Genomic DNA, 16,225 nt, shown 5'->3' on the forward strand with positions numbered 1-16,225 from the left:
CCCTGATGCTTATGGGGCAGAAGCTAATCTGCATGTGACACCAAACCCTGAAGAAAGGAATTCAGACCTACAGCAGCCGTAAGCCACACTAAGTTCTCTTTAATTACTTGTGATGCCCTTCTAGAAACCAGGAAAATAAATGATTTGGCATTGCAAACAGCTGCTCCTTGCCCTAAAGTTATGGTGGCACTATTCCCTATCCACAGGCTTACTTAAAGAAACAGTAAAATAGCCTTTGCTAAGTATACAAAAATCTGAACCTCTGTTCTTTGCCTACTGTATCACTATTTTACAGAATAAACTGTTATCTTGTAAGAGGTTCTTTTCTTCCAATAATAAGGATGCTATCACAACATTCATAAGTAAAATAAACTCTTCATTCTATCAAGTACTGGCTGGTCTGGATGCTACCAGATGTGCCTGCTGACAATCAAAAATAAGTTACTTATATTTTTCAATACAGAAAGGAAATACAAGAAGGGAACAAATTAGAATTATTTCACGGCTCAAGCATGAATAAACCCTGAAGGATCTCCTGTAGGTAAAAATAATAGTATTTCAAGTTGAAATAGTAAGCTCCAAATATAAAGCCACCTACTGGAACACATGCACGCTGAAACATGCAGAAATCTGTTTCAAGCTCCCACAGGTGGAAAAATGTTTGGTTTTTTTGTTAAGAATCATTTGTATACCAGTATACGAATAAAACAAAGTACTCAGAACATAAAATTTGTATTTCTAAAAGAAAACAACAACGATAAAAAACTTCTAAACACATTAACGTTTGTATTAACAGTCCTCATTCTTCTGGCACAGACTGCAACAAAAGAGAATTATTACCTTATGTTAACTGCCTGACTGATATTAGTCATAGCTGATGTCATTATTTCAGTAGTAAGGCTTTCAGCAAAACTGACTCCATCTTGTCCAATACCACTGTCAGCTGCCACACTTGCATAACTCAGCTCTCCCTCTGCTTTTTCGACAGACGCAGCAACCACCTTATCAGAGAACGTTGTCTTCTGTTCTACATCAACATGAATTTTAGGAATATCAAGCTGAAAGACTCTTGGTTTTTGGCAGACACTGTCCAACCTACAATGAAGAAAATGCCTCACTGGAATAGAAGAATCTTGCAGAGGTAAGTGATGAGACACACTTTCTGTACAGTAATGATGTTCCTTCATACTGCAGCATCTACAGACAGTTCCAGAAAAAGGAGACAGTTTCTCAGTATATGAAAGCCTATCCCCATTTTTTCTGTTTTCAGCAACCTGGAGACCAGCAGATTCTAAACCCATTTCTAGAGTATCATCTGCTACTTTTCTAGCGTACTGTTCTATAGCTTGAATTATGCTTTCACTGTAACTATTTTCATTCAAACTGCCCGTGCTATGATACAGTTTATGATTTGGGGAGAAAGGTAGAAGTGTCCTAGGAAATCTTGTTCTAATAAGATCCCCTGCAATTTCCTCAAATTCAGTCTTTTTATATAGACAGGAATCTGTCAGAGATTTTGGCAAACACGCTCCCGATAGTTTCAATTTCTTTCTGACATCATGCGTTATGCTGCAAGCAAGAGACTCTGAAAAGTGCAACAATTCCATGCATTCTGTTCTCTGCATGCTGATACCTCTTTCATGAGTTTGGTCTACACAGTGATGAATGCCACTTTTCACTTGCTGTACTGCATCTTTATTCACTGTTTTGGTAAGTTCTAGTTTACCATTCATCGGTGCGCTTTGCCCAGGAAATATCTTTCTGTTGCATCTCAATTTAGTTTTCCTAGCAGCTTGCCGTAGGCCTGATTTGATAGACCTGTAAGCAAGCCTGCTGGCATACTGATCCATTAACAGTTCGGCGTTACCACCTTCTCTTTTCAAAACATGAATTATATGATCTGCATATTCATCAGTCACACTTTCACAGCTAGGGTACTTAGATGTCAAACCTATCATGCCTGGACCTTGCGGTAAAGAAAGTACAGATGAATCTCTCTCACCAGGACACTGGTCCTGCACTTGGCCACATTCCTCCTTTGAACTATGATCCTTATCACCTTTTCTCAGATAAAGGCAATCCACTTGGCAGTTAACACGTTTCAACTTTAACAGTTTACAGTGCCTTGATTTCACCATTTTCTTGGCTTCACTGATGACTTTTCCTGCCATATCACCTGCGTAATTCCATAAAGAACTGCATGTCTCTTCTGGGGTACTTACAGATGCAGTATATCCACAGTTTTTGTTTTGCATACTCAAATGAACCTGTCTATTAGCTTCTCTTTCATTTGTTTTAGCATCTAAATGGGAAGCTGCCATCTCAGTTGCTATTGAAATTATATGACTAGCTAAGTAATCTGCATACTGAACAGTTTTTTCTGAACGTTCTTCCTTCTCAATGATCATTTCAGAATGATCTTCATCTTCACTACTTTCAACTTCTTCAGAAAGTGATCGCATGAGTTTCAGCATAAATTCCTCATTTTCCAAAGAGTCACGTTCAATTTCAGATGAACCTGTAACAGATGGACTGTAAGGTGTAGATGGTGGTGTTGCAGGTGCAAATTCCTTTGCTAATTCTCCCTTGAGTTTCTTAGACAGTTTTCGTAGGTTTCTTTCAGAATTAGCTTGACACGGTACTAAAGGAGTTGGTGGGGGGGTGTCAGGTGTTAAACTGTTATTTCCATCTTTGATACTTGACTTATCAACCATCTGCAAAGCATCTTCACTGCCAGACATCACTGAAGAAAAGCTATTTGTGTGCAGAAAACAATCAGCTTGCCTGTAAGTCAAGGGTCCTGATGATGGTTTTTGACTCTCATGTTTTTTTGAGGGCTTGTTTAAGTACGTCATCGAGCAGCTTCCTGCCTCAGTCACGTCCTCTAGAACACGCCTAGCTAAAGTCACAGTGGAGCAAGGTGGTGGTGATTTTAAAGAACATCTGTATCCTTTTTGTTCCTGCCAACAATCTCTAGATTCTGAAAAACACTGAACAGAATTAGTTGGAGTAAGCAATTTACATGGATTATTCAAAGGCATCTGTTGTTCAACAATTACGGAAACATTACTTTGTTTCTCAGCCTCTTGCTTCTTTATTACACATTGCTCTCTTCCACTGATATCTGCATGAGTCTGTGAGCCCACATTACATGATAAATTTTCACTAGCGTTGCGTAACACAGCTTTACTTTCATCCACAGACTGCTTCATGATGTACTTGGCCAGGTGATCCGCAAACACATTCTTGGGGAAATCTTCACCACTATGTTGCACATAAGGTTTCTTATCTACTACTTTTCTTGTTAAAAGATCTGTATACTCTTCCACTGCTTTTGTTACTCTAGATGAGGATATGGTCTCATAAGCTTCATTTACTATCATATCTACCATAGTTCCAGAGAAACTATTAATGTTTTTTGACCCGTTTGTTAATTCTGAGTTACTCCTCATTCCGGATCTGTTATTTGTTTGTTTAGTATCATTCTGGTTATGTAAGAGTGACGGATTATTTTCAAAACTTTGATTGTGATCCGAAGTCAGGTATATATTCCTGAAGGAAGAGATTTCCTCCTCTCTTTTTCTGCCTGTGAAAAATGGATGACTGCAGCCTTCGTATACTTTCATACTGTCATCAGAAATTGGAGCAGTGCATACTTTTGCTTTACAAGTATCAGAGGAAGCTTGATAATGACAAAGAGCTCTTCCAGCTAAGGGAACAGGTATTGAACTTACAACACCAGAGGTACAAAATAGAGCTTGATGTACTGTATATTCCTTCTTGCAATCTTGGGTTGGATTCTGTCCTACCCTATCATTAAAATTAGGAAGAACTGTGGAGGTCTGTGTTGATTCCAGCATACTTTCTGCACTCACATATTTAACATTGTCCATGGAAACACTAATGGCTGCTTGCGTTGTGAAGGTGACATCAACCTGAGATAGTTCAATAAAAGCCTCCTGAATGACAGACTCAGACAGATCTCTGGCATAGGATCTTACCACTTTATCTTCATAAGAAAATGAAGAAAGCTGTGCAGATGTAGGAGTCGATGGATAGGAAAACTGGCATACTTCCATGATTCCTTCAAACACAAGTTCTTCAGCAAGGTCTGCTGCAAATCTAGCAACAGTATTGGTAAACATCTGTTTTCTTACATGTCGCAGTTCTTTCAAAGCACCAGTTATAGCTTCACTCACCAAAAAGCTTGCTAGCCCATTAATAGCACGCTCCTTCAGGGAGATTGCTCTACGTCTTCCAATTTCATAGAAAGCCATTTGAAAGACTGAAGATGTCAACCTAGCAGCCAAATGACAAAGTGCATTGGTACATGAAGAAACACCTTTCTGCAGGTCCTTAAAAGCACTGCCCAAACTTTTTTCAACCAAGTCAGTTGCAAATTTTTGAATGCTATCTCTGATCATTGATGACTTATGTTGAGATTTTGCTTGTTTATCTGGCTCCTTGCCAGTTTTCTTTCTGAGATCTGCAGCTTGATCATCATCTTCTTTCAAAGCAATCCTGTTGCATCTGGAATCATTTCCTCCAAGTTCTGACGAACAGTCAGATTGAAAAACAGAACCCAATATTTCAAATGAAACAGTATCAGCGTATTCTGAATAAGTATTATAAAGTGCATCATGGTGGTTTTGACTCGTCTCATCTCCACCAAGACTGATACGACATAAACATTCAGAAGAACCACAGCCTCCTAGTGGGCTGAATGCTGACGACCTAATAGGGCTGAACAAGCCTCCACTCTCTTCCCCTGATGTTTTAACTGGTCGAGGGGAATCTGGGACATCAAAGACACTGCTATATGGTGATTCTGGTTTACGAGGAGTTGGTTTCTTTACATTGGCCGGAAGAGTAGGACGATCAAACTTGAATTTCTGAGGATTCATTGTAATGTTAGCAGAACACAAATGTTCATGGGCAGTCCTCCTTTTCTGAGAGAGATTCCCTAAGATGGGATCCCTAATAACTTTAACAGATTTTTCTAGGGCTTGTTCTAGTTCATCAAACTGATCAAAACTATCAAAAAATTCACTAATTTCTGAGTCTGAATCCTCAATACCGTCTTTCACTACTGGAATTTTTGGCAGCTGGAGTTTTGCCTTCAAGCTTTTTTGATAACCTTCTTCATCTAAGAAGATAATGGGGCTTGGGCTGGAACAATTTGACTCAGAAGATTCAGCTGGAGAGGAGGAAAACAGCGTTTTACATAAAAAATTTACACCTTGATCAGAAGGGTTATATGGCTTATAGAAACTCTTTTGTATCCAAGGATCAGAAATTGAAGTTGTAACTGAATTTTTTACTGAGGACAGTTCCTTAAGTCTCAAAACATCAAACAAAGCAGAAGATCTAGCAGATGATGACTTTTGACATCCAGAACCCAAACGGATCTTCGAGTCCACAGCTTCTGAACACCGACCAGGGATGGTCTGTGAAGCAGCATCTCGATGGCTTCGAGAAGTAGAGTTGCATGGCCCTAAGGAAGAAAAAATAGTTACTACTTCAAAAACAAGAATTTACACAGAAATTACACTAGCAACAGATTTGAACAGCAATGTCTGGACTTGCTTTGTTGCAGTATAGTAGCTTGCTTTCTTAATTAAAGCAACATTACACTTTTTCCCAAAGCCCCACTATACAACTCCCTGAAATTTATGAATTTGTGTATTTTTTTTAAGCACATAAAGTAGAAGATTCTGTTTTATTAGCATCTGACGTGAAGATTAGAATCTCCGGTTTATGACTTAATAAGCTGTTGTGAAAAGAACAGCAACAAATTGCATTTAAAGTAGTATAATATCACTACACAAAAAAACAACACTACTCATTACTTACACTTCTTTTCTTATGAAATCCTGACAGCTTAAACATCAATTAACAATTTCTACAACTCTGCAAGCACTTACCAACACTTTGCATCTTTGAAGGCTCATCTTCATCTAACTGCTCAAAAGCAGTGACAAAATCATCTTCAATTGAAGAAACTGACTGATTAGTGTCATCATCTTCTGCCCGGGATGTCTCTGTTTGATGTTTTTGCAGTGAGTTTATTTCAACTGTGTGTCTTACACCCATGGTATACTTGCTCAGCAAGGTAAATACATAATCCGCTTTGATCTTTGGGAATGAAGGAGCCAGTCGCATCACACAAAGCACTTCAGGAAGTTGGTTCTTGAAAAAGAGAAAAAAGAAAACAAAAAAAGTCTTGGAATAATCTCAACTGTCGGGAATGACAAAGGATTCCTTCAACATATTGTTGTGGTTTAATCTGGCAGGTGGCTAAGCACCACACAGTTGTTTGCTCACTCCCACTATTTCCCAGTGGGACAGGGGAGAGAATCAGGAGGAAAAAAAAAGTAGAACTCATGGATTGAGATAAAGCTATTTACTAAGATAAAGAAAAGGAAACAGATTATACTTTTTATATATAAATATAAAAGTATATGTATGCATACTTATAAATATACATATATGAACGCATATAACAAGTGATAAGCAAGCAATTCTCAGCACCCCTTGTGCAGCAGAAGCACACGAGATGAACTCCCGCTCCCTTCATAACTCCTTCTACATGATTTTATATGGTATGGAATACCCTTTTGGCCAGTTTTAGTTAGCTGCCCTAATTCTGTTCCCTCACAGCAGCTTGGGCCCTTCGCTGAGAATGGCCTTAGCTCTGTACAACACTGCTTATCAGCAACGATAAACATCACTGTGTTATCAACACTGCTTTTCTCCTAGAACCAAAACATAGCATCACACACCAGATACTCTGAAGAAAATAACTGTGTCCCAGATGAAACTGACATATATTTTAATCAACAATAAGCAATTCAGAATTTTTTTTAAAGAAAATAAATGTGTAAAGCAATAGTTAAAATTACTTATCCATTTTAACGACTTCTCCATTTGAATACATTTTTACAATAAAACAAAAAAGGCTGTAAAATACAATTCTGACATGTTCTCATGAAACTATTTGAAAAACACAATTTTAAAGCCTGTTTATATTGAACAGTATTTCAACTAATAGGGTATTTATTTCCTCAAGATTTTGTAATGCAATTTGATTTAACATGCAAGTCAATATAACTGAAAGTTTTTTGCTTTGACAACAAACTTGTAACTGGAGAAGAACCCACTGACTTTTATGAGGACCCGATATTCTCATAATTTCTTGGCATCTCTGTTTAAATGAAGAGAGTCTGCAGAGGATAGAAGCCATATTTGAGCAGAGCTGAGATAGGCAATTTGACAAGTTTCATCTTCTTTCCAAATTGGCAGTGAAAGAGACAGCAATTGAGCAGAAGGATGCGATCAGCACCGTAGTATTTGCACTAATACTATCTAACACTCATTTTAAACAAAAAATGTAGAAATACAGAACACTAATACTACCATGATCCCAAAATAAAACAAGCTGCAGTATTACCAAACTCTTTAAGAGGCCAAATATAAAGCTTCTGTGCATCAGACATGCAAGACAACAAAAGAATTACCTGGTTTTTCATGACACAGGGTTTTGTCAAGGTTTTCTTTACATCTTTTAGAAAAATAACCTCATTTTCTTTTAGTTTGCACAACTGAAGCGATTTCAGAACATCTGGAAGTTCTACAGAAACAGCTGACAGCTCCTGGTTTTAACATAGGAACAAATTGAGAATACAAAGCAAGAAAAATAAAAATGAATGAAAATGAACAGTTATTGTTTGTTGCTTCATTTTAAATCTCATACCCCCTCCAACAGCTGCTAATTTTGATAAAGTTTCTCTTTTATCCCTTATTTACTAACCCATCCACCACTTACTCTCTCAAGCTCTAGTATAAAGCTCAATTCCACTAGTAATTTAATAATACAATAATTCAATCCATACATCTAACCCGCTCTTCCAAAGAATTTCCAGTGTTTCTCATGAAACAGAAGAGGGTTAAAGGTCACAGAGGAGAATCTTGGAAGCACTGAAAAGCAACTGGACATCGTACAAGGTATGCAACTACAGACAAAAGACTTAGCCAACAATGGTCCTTAGTGGACCTCCACATGCTCTTAGAGGACTAAGTAAACACATTTCAAACATCACAATTCCTCTGTCCAAAAATCTACGTAGTACTTACAAGAAATAACCAGTGCTGAAAAACATTATATTTTCCAATCTAGACAGATATACTATACCTGCAAATGAGCAGTACCCATCTCTTCAGCAAAACCTATGAATGTAATCTGTAGAATAAAAACATGAACATACTGAAATTCAGAAAATAACTCTGTAGTTTTCTGTAAAACTGTTAGCTCATAACATTTCTACCATAAATCTTCATTCTGCCACAGCAAAACTCACACATTAGGGTAGCACTTCTTGCCTAAAAAATACTGCACATGCACATAGTAACGCTATGGTATTTGACTTTTGAAAGACCAGATCAGACTGAGGTGCACATACAACTTGTAAAACCCACTAAGTTCACTTCTTTCTAGGGTCTATTTGCTTGCTGAAATTTAGCAACACATATACATCCCATTAAGTCTGTTAAAATAAGGATGATTTTGCAAAGATCAGTGCTTCAAGCTGGACACGTATAAACCAGTTCTCATCTGAAATCTGTCCATGCTAACAAACTATGACACGTTTGGATATTCTGAAGAGATCACAACGCAAACACAGACAATTTACCAAGTAAATTGATTAGCCTTAGGCCAAAACACAGCAGATGACTTAAGCTGTGTGTCTGCATGCCATACCCCAGTAGACAGACCCTCTAAAGTAAAAGGATTAGAGCATTCAAGCACTAAGAAGCTCTTGTAAGGCTCAAGAACCTGCTATATGTCTGAAACGTCAACTATATTATGGGTTTGGGGACTTGTGGACAGGGGTATTTTATTGCTTTCTGCTATTCTGCTTACAGGCATCTCATTTCATTCAAGGCTAAAAGATCAAAGGCATTAAGCATTTTGTCTTATCTTCATTCTTTGGCATCAGCTTATGATCTACTTTACATTCAACTATGAAAATTTTGTTTCAGATGTCAGATCTTCTCATTTTCATTTAATATTTCCCTAATGAAAAATCAGTTGGATAACTGCGTGCTACTAAAAATACACAGCTTTTATTTTCAAAACAAGGTTGTAAGAACTGGAGCACAAATATTAACACATCCATTGATGTGAGAAGAGTATTAGGAAGCTGATAGGCTAAGAAGGGATGGGGTCAGGAAAGCCACAGCCCAGCATGAACTAAACTTGGCAGGAAGTGCCAAGAAGAAGAAAGGATTCTACAGATACCTCAACCAGAAAAGGAAGGTCCAGGAGGACTTATTCCCCCTAGTGAGTGACACAGGCAAGGTGGGTAACAACAGACAAGGAGAAGGCTGAGGTACTTTTTGTCATGGTCTTCTCTGATAACTGCCCATCACACAGCCCTAAAATGTTTGGTATGGAAGGAGGAAACAGGGGAAGTAACGTCCCTCCCACTGTAAGCAAAGATCATGTTTGTGACAACCTGAGGAACCTGAACATCCACAAGTCTACGGGTTCCAATGAGATGCATCCCAGAGTCCTGAGGAAATTAGCTGATGTAGTCACCAAGCCACTCACAACGATATTTGAATAATCGTGGCAATAAGGTGAAGACACTGGTGAGTGGAAAAAGGCAGCATCGCACCCATTTTTAAGAAGGGTAAAAAGGATGACCCTGGAAACTACCAACCTGTCAGTCTCACCTTTGTCCCGAGAAAGATCACAGAGCAAATCCTTCTAGAAGCTACGCTAAAGCACATGGAAGACAGGGGGGTGATACGGGAAAACCAGCATGGCTTCACCAAGTGTAAATCCTGCTTGACCAAACTAACAGCCTTTTATGATAGTGCTATTGCATGAACAGACAAGGGAAGAGCTGCCAATGTCACCTGCTTGGACTTCAGTAAGGCCTTTGACATGGTATCCCACAACATCCCCCTCTCCAAATTGGAAAAATATGGATTTAATGGGTGTACTGTTCAAGGGATGAAGAACTGGCTGCAGGATCAAGTCCAGAGAGTGGTGGCCAATAACTCAATGTCTGGATGGAGATCAGTGATGAGTACTGTCCCACAGGAGTCAGTGCCTGGACTGATACTCTTCAATCTTGATCAGTGACACTAACAATGAAGTTGAGTGCAGCCTCGGCAAAGTTTGCTGATGACACCAAGCTGTGGGGTGCAGTCAACACACCAGAGGGTTAGGATGCCATTCAGAGGGACTAGACAGGCTCAAGCAGTGGGCCCAGGTGAGCCTCATGCAGTTCAGCAAATCCAAATGCAATACCTTGCACCTGGGTCAAGGCAACCCTTCCTACCAATACAAACTGGGGGAGGGTGAAAGGACTCAGTAAAGTCCTGCCAAAAAAGACCGTGGTGAAAGGAAAGCTGAACACGAGTAAACAGTGTGCCCTTATAGCCCACAAGGCCAAACATATCCTGGGCTGCATCAAAAGAAGTGTGGCCAGCAGGGCAAGGAAGGTGATCCTGCCCCTCTACTCTGTGCTGGTGAGGCCTCACGTGGAGTACTGCATTCAGATGTAGAGTCCTCAGTACAGAAGAGACATGGACATGCTGGAGCATATCAGGAGGAGGGCCACAAAAATGATCCCAGGGATGGACCACCTCTCTCATGAGGACAGGCTGAAAGAACTAGGGCTGTTCAGCCTCAGAAAAGGCTCTGAAGCGGACTGGTAGCAGCCATTCAATGTCTAAAGGGGAGGTACAGGAAAGAAGGGGACAGACTCTTTAGCAGAGTCTGTGATGATGGAACAAAGAAAAACTGTTTCAAACATAAAGAGGGTAGATCTAGGTTCTATATAAGTAAAACCTTCTACAGGGAAGGTGGTGAGGCACAGGAACAGGTTGCCCAGAGATGTGGTTGATATCCCATCCCTGGAGACACTCAAGGTCAGCCTGGATGGGGTCTGAACTCCTGATTTAGCTGTAGGTGTCCCTGTTCATTGCAAGGGAGTTGGACTAGATGACCTCTAGAGGTCCCTTCCAACTCTACAGATTCTATGACTCCATGTTTGGAGTTGAAGTTGATGCGGCTGGGATTCAATTATTTCAGAGCACTGTGCAATTGAATAAGTGATTTTTAAGTATTTGGGTCACAGTTCACATTAAGACTGTGCTAGTGAGATGCTTCTCATGCCTAAAACCAGCAAAGAACAACTCTATGTTTATAATCACTAATTAACTGAATCAGCAACTTACCTGTGCATACAGAGAAACTATGAAAGAGCTATAAAAATAAATGGCTGAAAAACAACTGCTTTGTACTGCGGCTGAGTTTTGAATGAGCACACATGGGAATAAAAAACCTTTCAAACTGAAATCATGTTAAAATATTAAGAATTCTTACTTATTTCAGGTAGTATCATGCAACTACGTTGGCCTCCCACAAAAATCTTCCTGTTTGCATCCACTTTATCTCAATTACAACAAAATCTTAAATGAACTCTTTTGCAGTAGCATTCTAAATGGCTCTTAGCAAATCACAGTTCTCTAGCTTCATGTTCTCTGTGCTATTAAATGATCCTTTTTCAGTGATATACCCTTAAGCTCCTACATCTTTTAAGCATACAGTATCTGAAGACACCTTTCAATTCCAACACCTCATCTGCACAACACCTACTGTATGAACAGAAGAAGAGGCCTAGCAATTTAAAGACTTGGAGGGAAAACATTTCTCTGAAGAACATTTTGGGAGGCTTTACGGTTTGCTGAAGTTAGGATGTTTTTTTAGTGGGCGTATGCTCTTTTGTCTTCCTACAGGTCCTTTCCTCTTCCTCAAAAATAATGATTATGAACCTTTTCCTCTCCCAAAGAATACTTTGCCATCAAAGAAACAGCTGAGTCTACTAATTTCTGTCTCAATTACAACCTCTAGATTTATTATGCTCAATCTCCAGTTTTCACAAAAAAATTAACACCTTTAAGACCTGAAACTAGTACAGATGTTTAAAATGTTGGTGGTTAGGCTGGAAATCCTTCCAGAAGGACTGACAATCAGTAACAGAAGCCTTTCCTTTAGTGTATGTAACACTGTATTTGAAGCTTACCAGAATCCACAGAGATAAGCTCAATTGAAATGGCATAGGAAACCTAAATAAAATTTTTTTAATTTTAAGCAATTGTGTTCACAGACCTAGGAACTTGTTTTTTTTAACATTATTCTGTAAATAGATGTCTTACCCTGTACACTTGAATGAAGAAAAAAAAACCAAACACCTGTTTTGTGTTTCTTCCATCAACTCTTACATTTCAACCAGAAAGCTTTCACTTGCTTGAGCTAATAAGGTAATTACATATCATAGTAAGCTATCTTTCTCCCTAGGGACCATCACTGACCATCATTCTAATTGTTGCCAGGTATTTGCTTAAAAAAAAAAAAAAAAAAAAAAAGGAAAGTCCAAAAACCCTTGGGGTTGTCCAGATGATCCTAGCTCATTTTCTGCTGACTCTACAGTCTGCTTCTTTCCCTCCACCTACTCCTTATCCAATTACTATCCTTCCTTAATAGTTTCCTAAGTCTTTTATTGCTTCATTTTCCCATCTTTCAGCTTTTCTTCCTAATCAGTTCAGGTCTTGCTCCCCTCCTATAAGGCTCCTTGTCAGGCCTGTCAACTGCTCAGTAGTCTTCTACAGCTCTTAAGAGATACACATTACATAGTGCTTCTTACCTTTTTGGTTTCTATTTGGAGAAATTGGTCTTAAATTTTGTAACTCAAACAGATCTAGTTGTCTTCACAGCACAAGGTTTAATTTACTGAGATACTTCTGAATTCTCTCTGAGTCTACTCTTCTTTTCCCCCCCCCCCCCCATCACCAGACTTGGTTCAGCTTTTGGCCCATATGTATTCATGTCACAGAAGTCCTGATCTGCAATGCTGGAGCTTTACCTTTTAACACTGAGCACAAGGCAGTCCACTAGCTTTCATCTTCAGACTTGGACCAAAATGCTACTTCATTAGGGTACTATCTGTACAACTTGAACACAGGAATGCTCACAAATGCTGAGCATCCAGTCACACCATTCCTACAAAACTTACCTACATGTCTTGTTATTTAGTTTCACAACTCCTACAAAGCAGAGAAACATCATCTTGAAACGTTACACTTATTTTCAGGACTTCAAGGACTGAATGCAAGAATAGCAACATGGGGCAAGGAATTAATTGTCAGTAAGTTGCAACACTGTTCACATTTACTATCCTGCATGCTACAAGATAGATCATCTTACATCATAACCAAAAAACATACATAAAAGATTAGGTTATGCCAAACCTCAATGAAGTTATCTTGTTCTTCCCAACTTAAACATTCTTCTGCTGATACACTGCATAACTCTTTTCTGCTGTGCAGCAGTGACTCCATAGAGTGCAGTACACCTTCACCAAAGCTCTGAAAAACAATGGAGGAAAAAAAGACAAGAAGTTATTTTCAGTTTTGAAGAGGCTTTTCTAGGCCCCTCCTTAATTTCTTTATTCTAAGCACTGTTTCAAACTTTGGGCAACCTGTTCCAGTGCACCACCACCATCTGCGTGAAACACTTCCTCCTAAAAGATCCTAAACTTTCTCCTAAAAGATCCTAAGATCAAAGAAAGTGCAGATTTGGGAAAAAAAAGAAAGATGAATCCAAGAAGAAATTTGAAGGCCCACCCACTCTGTGCATCAGAGCTTGTATACAGAACTTTTCCATCAGGTTTTCCTTAAAAAGCATGAAAAGCTAATTTAGCCATGAAATATTAGAGAGATGGCTTCAGCAGTCACAAGGAAAGAAAACAAGCCAAAGGGAAAAAAAGAAACCCTCTACATATCTTCTTTCCCCATTCTATCAAAATTAAATAACTTAATTCCTTGTAATTATTTCTTGTAATATTTTCTCCTTTTGGCTTTTAAAATTGCTGTCCCCTAGCAAGCGAAAAGGTTAAGAAGTAAAAATGAGATTATGATTTGGTTATGCATTGTTGACCCAGTTATTTATTCTGCCCTGTTACAAATTAAGTGAGAAATGCATCAAATTTAAGCTATTTCAAATCTGCACAGCTTCTTAAACAACAGCAGAAGTATCAGAGAACCAAATTTAGTCAGGGAAAGCTTTGCATTTCTCATAATCCCACAGCAAAAATAATCCCTTTATGGTAAAAGCTGATGTTACTTACCATAATTAAGGCTCTGGAAAGAGCTGTTTTTCTTAAAAACAATGGTGTTAAGTACTAATACACTGGAAGCCCAACTGATACCATCAGTATCACCACACTTGTGCTCATAACAATATAAAATTAGGAAAGCATTTTTAAACTACTAAGACAGAAACAAAATTCAGGACCCCTGAAATAACCAAAACATTTCAAAATGTTAGCAAGCAAGGCTGGGATTACTAGACTTACAGCAAAGGCCAAGTAATATTGAAGCAGTCAAATCAGCCACATCTATGGAAAAGTAAGAACCAGTAACTGAAACATTTTGACATGCATTTAGGGCACCTTGGAGGTCATTCAAATAATCCCTACTTGCATCTCTAACTTTGTACCCACGTATTTAATTGCAGTTACTGTAATACATATGAATCTTTATACTTTCCAAGGTATGCAAACAATGTTTCTGATCCTCCAGATCATCCAGATTTACAGGTGGCTGCAATGCTGATACTGCTGACAGGCTCTCCCCTAGCAGATTTAGAAGCAGACTCTCACCCATCCATCTGACAGAAAAAGTCACTTGAGCAGTCAAATCAGCTTGATGAAATAGCTCATTTTCAGCTTATACAACAATTTAATCAGTCTCAACACTCAAAACTATGTAATAAAAAAGTCAGACAATATGACCTGGAAATTCCCTGCAACCCAACAATGACCCAGTCTGATAAAAACTGAAAATTATCCTCTGCTTCTTAGAGTAGGTAATTATTACACACTTCATATATACATATTTTTTTCCTTAGTTTAATATCCTAAAGAAAACGCAGGATAGACAACGAGAAAAAAAAAGGTATGGTGTCAAGAGTTACTGTAGTTTAAGTTAGAAAATTCAGGATTTTGGAGAATACTGGGTGTAAGAGAGCAAGGAAGAAATGTGCAATAATAAGAAAAAGATCTCCCTCAGGTCTGGTAGAACTGTCATAAGAGGCTATATGAAGGCCTGGCAGTATAGGTTTTTGTTTTTTCAGAAGGTAATAGATATGGGCTAGCAACACAATAACCAGTGTCCTCATAACTTATCTTGAAACTGAGGTCAAGTATCATCAATATTAATTATTATTATTAAAAAAAAAGAGTAAAGGTACAGATGAAATCTGATAATACGAAGTAAGCAGGTATCATTGATTGAAACAAGAGCAGCACATACAGGAAGCTCAAGGTGAGAGCAGTATAAAATGCAAACATATGAAGTGCAAGGTTACAGCCTTTAAAACTAATAGCAAGCTTTTAAATAGAACTGGGAAACAAAATATGTGGCTCCACCTCTTCGTCACGACAGTGAAGCAAACAATCAGTATGATGCAGCACTGAAAATAGCAAACGTGACCCCAGTAAGCATCCTTTAGCAGGATAACTGACATAGTTTGAGTGGCTGAGTGCGTCCTCTGTAATTGCACGTACCATATCATCCTCATGTAAAAAGAAGATTAACTCACAACAAGCACAGATGAAGGATAATCACTGAACACAGAGGCTTTCATACAAAAGCAGACTAAACCTTTAGCTTGCAGTTTCCAAAAAAAAAAAAAAAATCAAGACTAACAGAGAACATATCTACAACTGTAAATACATCATGAAGGTGAACATCAGCCAAAGGGAAAAGAACAAGCTGAAGAATAATGATACCTGTGAACAAACAGGTATAAGTTTGGTGTGAGTAGTGGAATTCCTAACATTTGGAATCATCAAAGCAGTATGCTTCAAAAAGACTTGAAATCTGCAGTAGGGCTTTTTGTTGTGTTTTGTTTTGTGGGGTTTTGTTTTCATTTCCCCTCATTAACTGTAAGACTACATTTGATAGCCTTATTTCTATTATCAAAATCATGCTTTCGACAGAGATTTCACTTCAGAGAAAACTTCCAACCCAACAGGCAATGAAAGCAAGCTTTCTCAACCACACCAAATTAAATTGAAAACTGAAAAGCAGCAAGTCCTCAAGATCAGCAGATCAATGTACGTAAGGACAAGAGGTCATCTTCAACAGA

The 16,225-nt window shown here is 38.5% G+C and overlaps 1 protein-coding gene across 5 annotated transcripts in view; it reads right to left on the minus strand.

The window, feature by feature from the left end:
• Positions 1-16,225, minus strand: part of AKAP11 (A-kinase anchoring protein 11) — a 45,176-nt gene that overhangs the window by 14,052 nt on the left and 14,899 nt on the right. For 4 of the 5 annotated variants that reach the window (XM_042867648.1, XM_042867651.1, XM_042867647.1 and 1 more), the window contains exons 3-7: positions 13,324-13,440; positions 8,192-8,263; positions 7,518-7,652; positions 5,925-6,189; positions 841-5,494 (exon numbers count right to left, since the gene is read on the minus strand). In XM_042867648.1, coding sequence (XP_042723582.1) covers positions 841-5,494; positions 5,925-6,189; positions 7,518-7,652; positions 8,192-8,263; positions 13,324-13,440 — 5,243 coding nt within the window. The remainder of the gene's footprint in view (positions 1-840; positions 5,495-5,924; positions 6,190-7,517; positions 7,653-8,191; positions 8,264-13,323; positions 13,441-16,225) is intronic. The other variant, XM_042867650.1, reaches the window with a different exon arrangement.

Source organism: Lagopus leucura, unplaced genomic scaffold (assembly GCF_019238085.1).
Source record: "Lagopus leucura isolate 7727_CA_CO unplaced genomic scaffold, USGS_WTPT01 Super-Scaffold_100001, whole genome shotgun sequence".
Classification (NCBI taxonomy): Eukaryota; Metazoa; Chordata; class Aves; order Galliformes; family Phasianidae; genus Lagopus; species Lagopus leucura.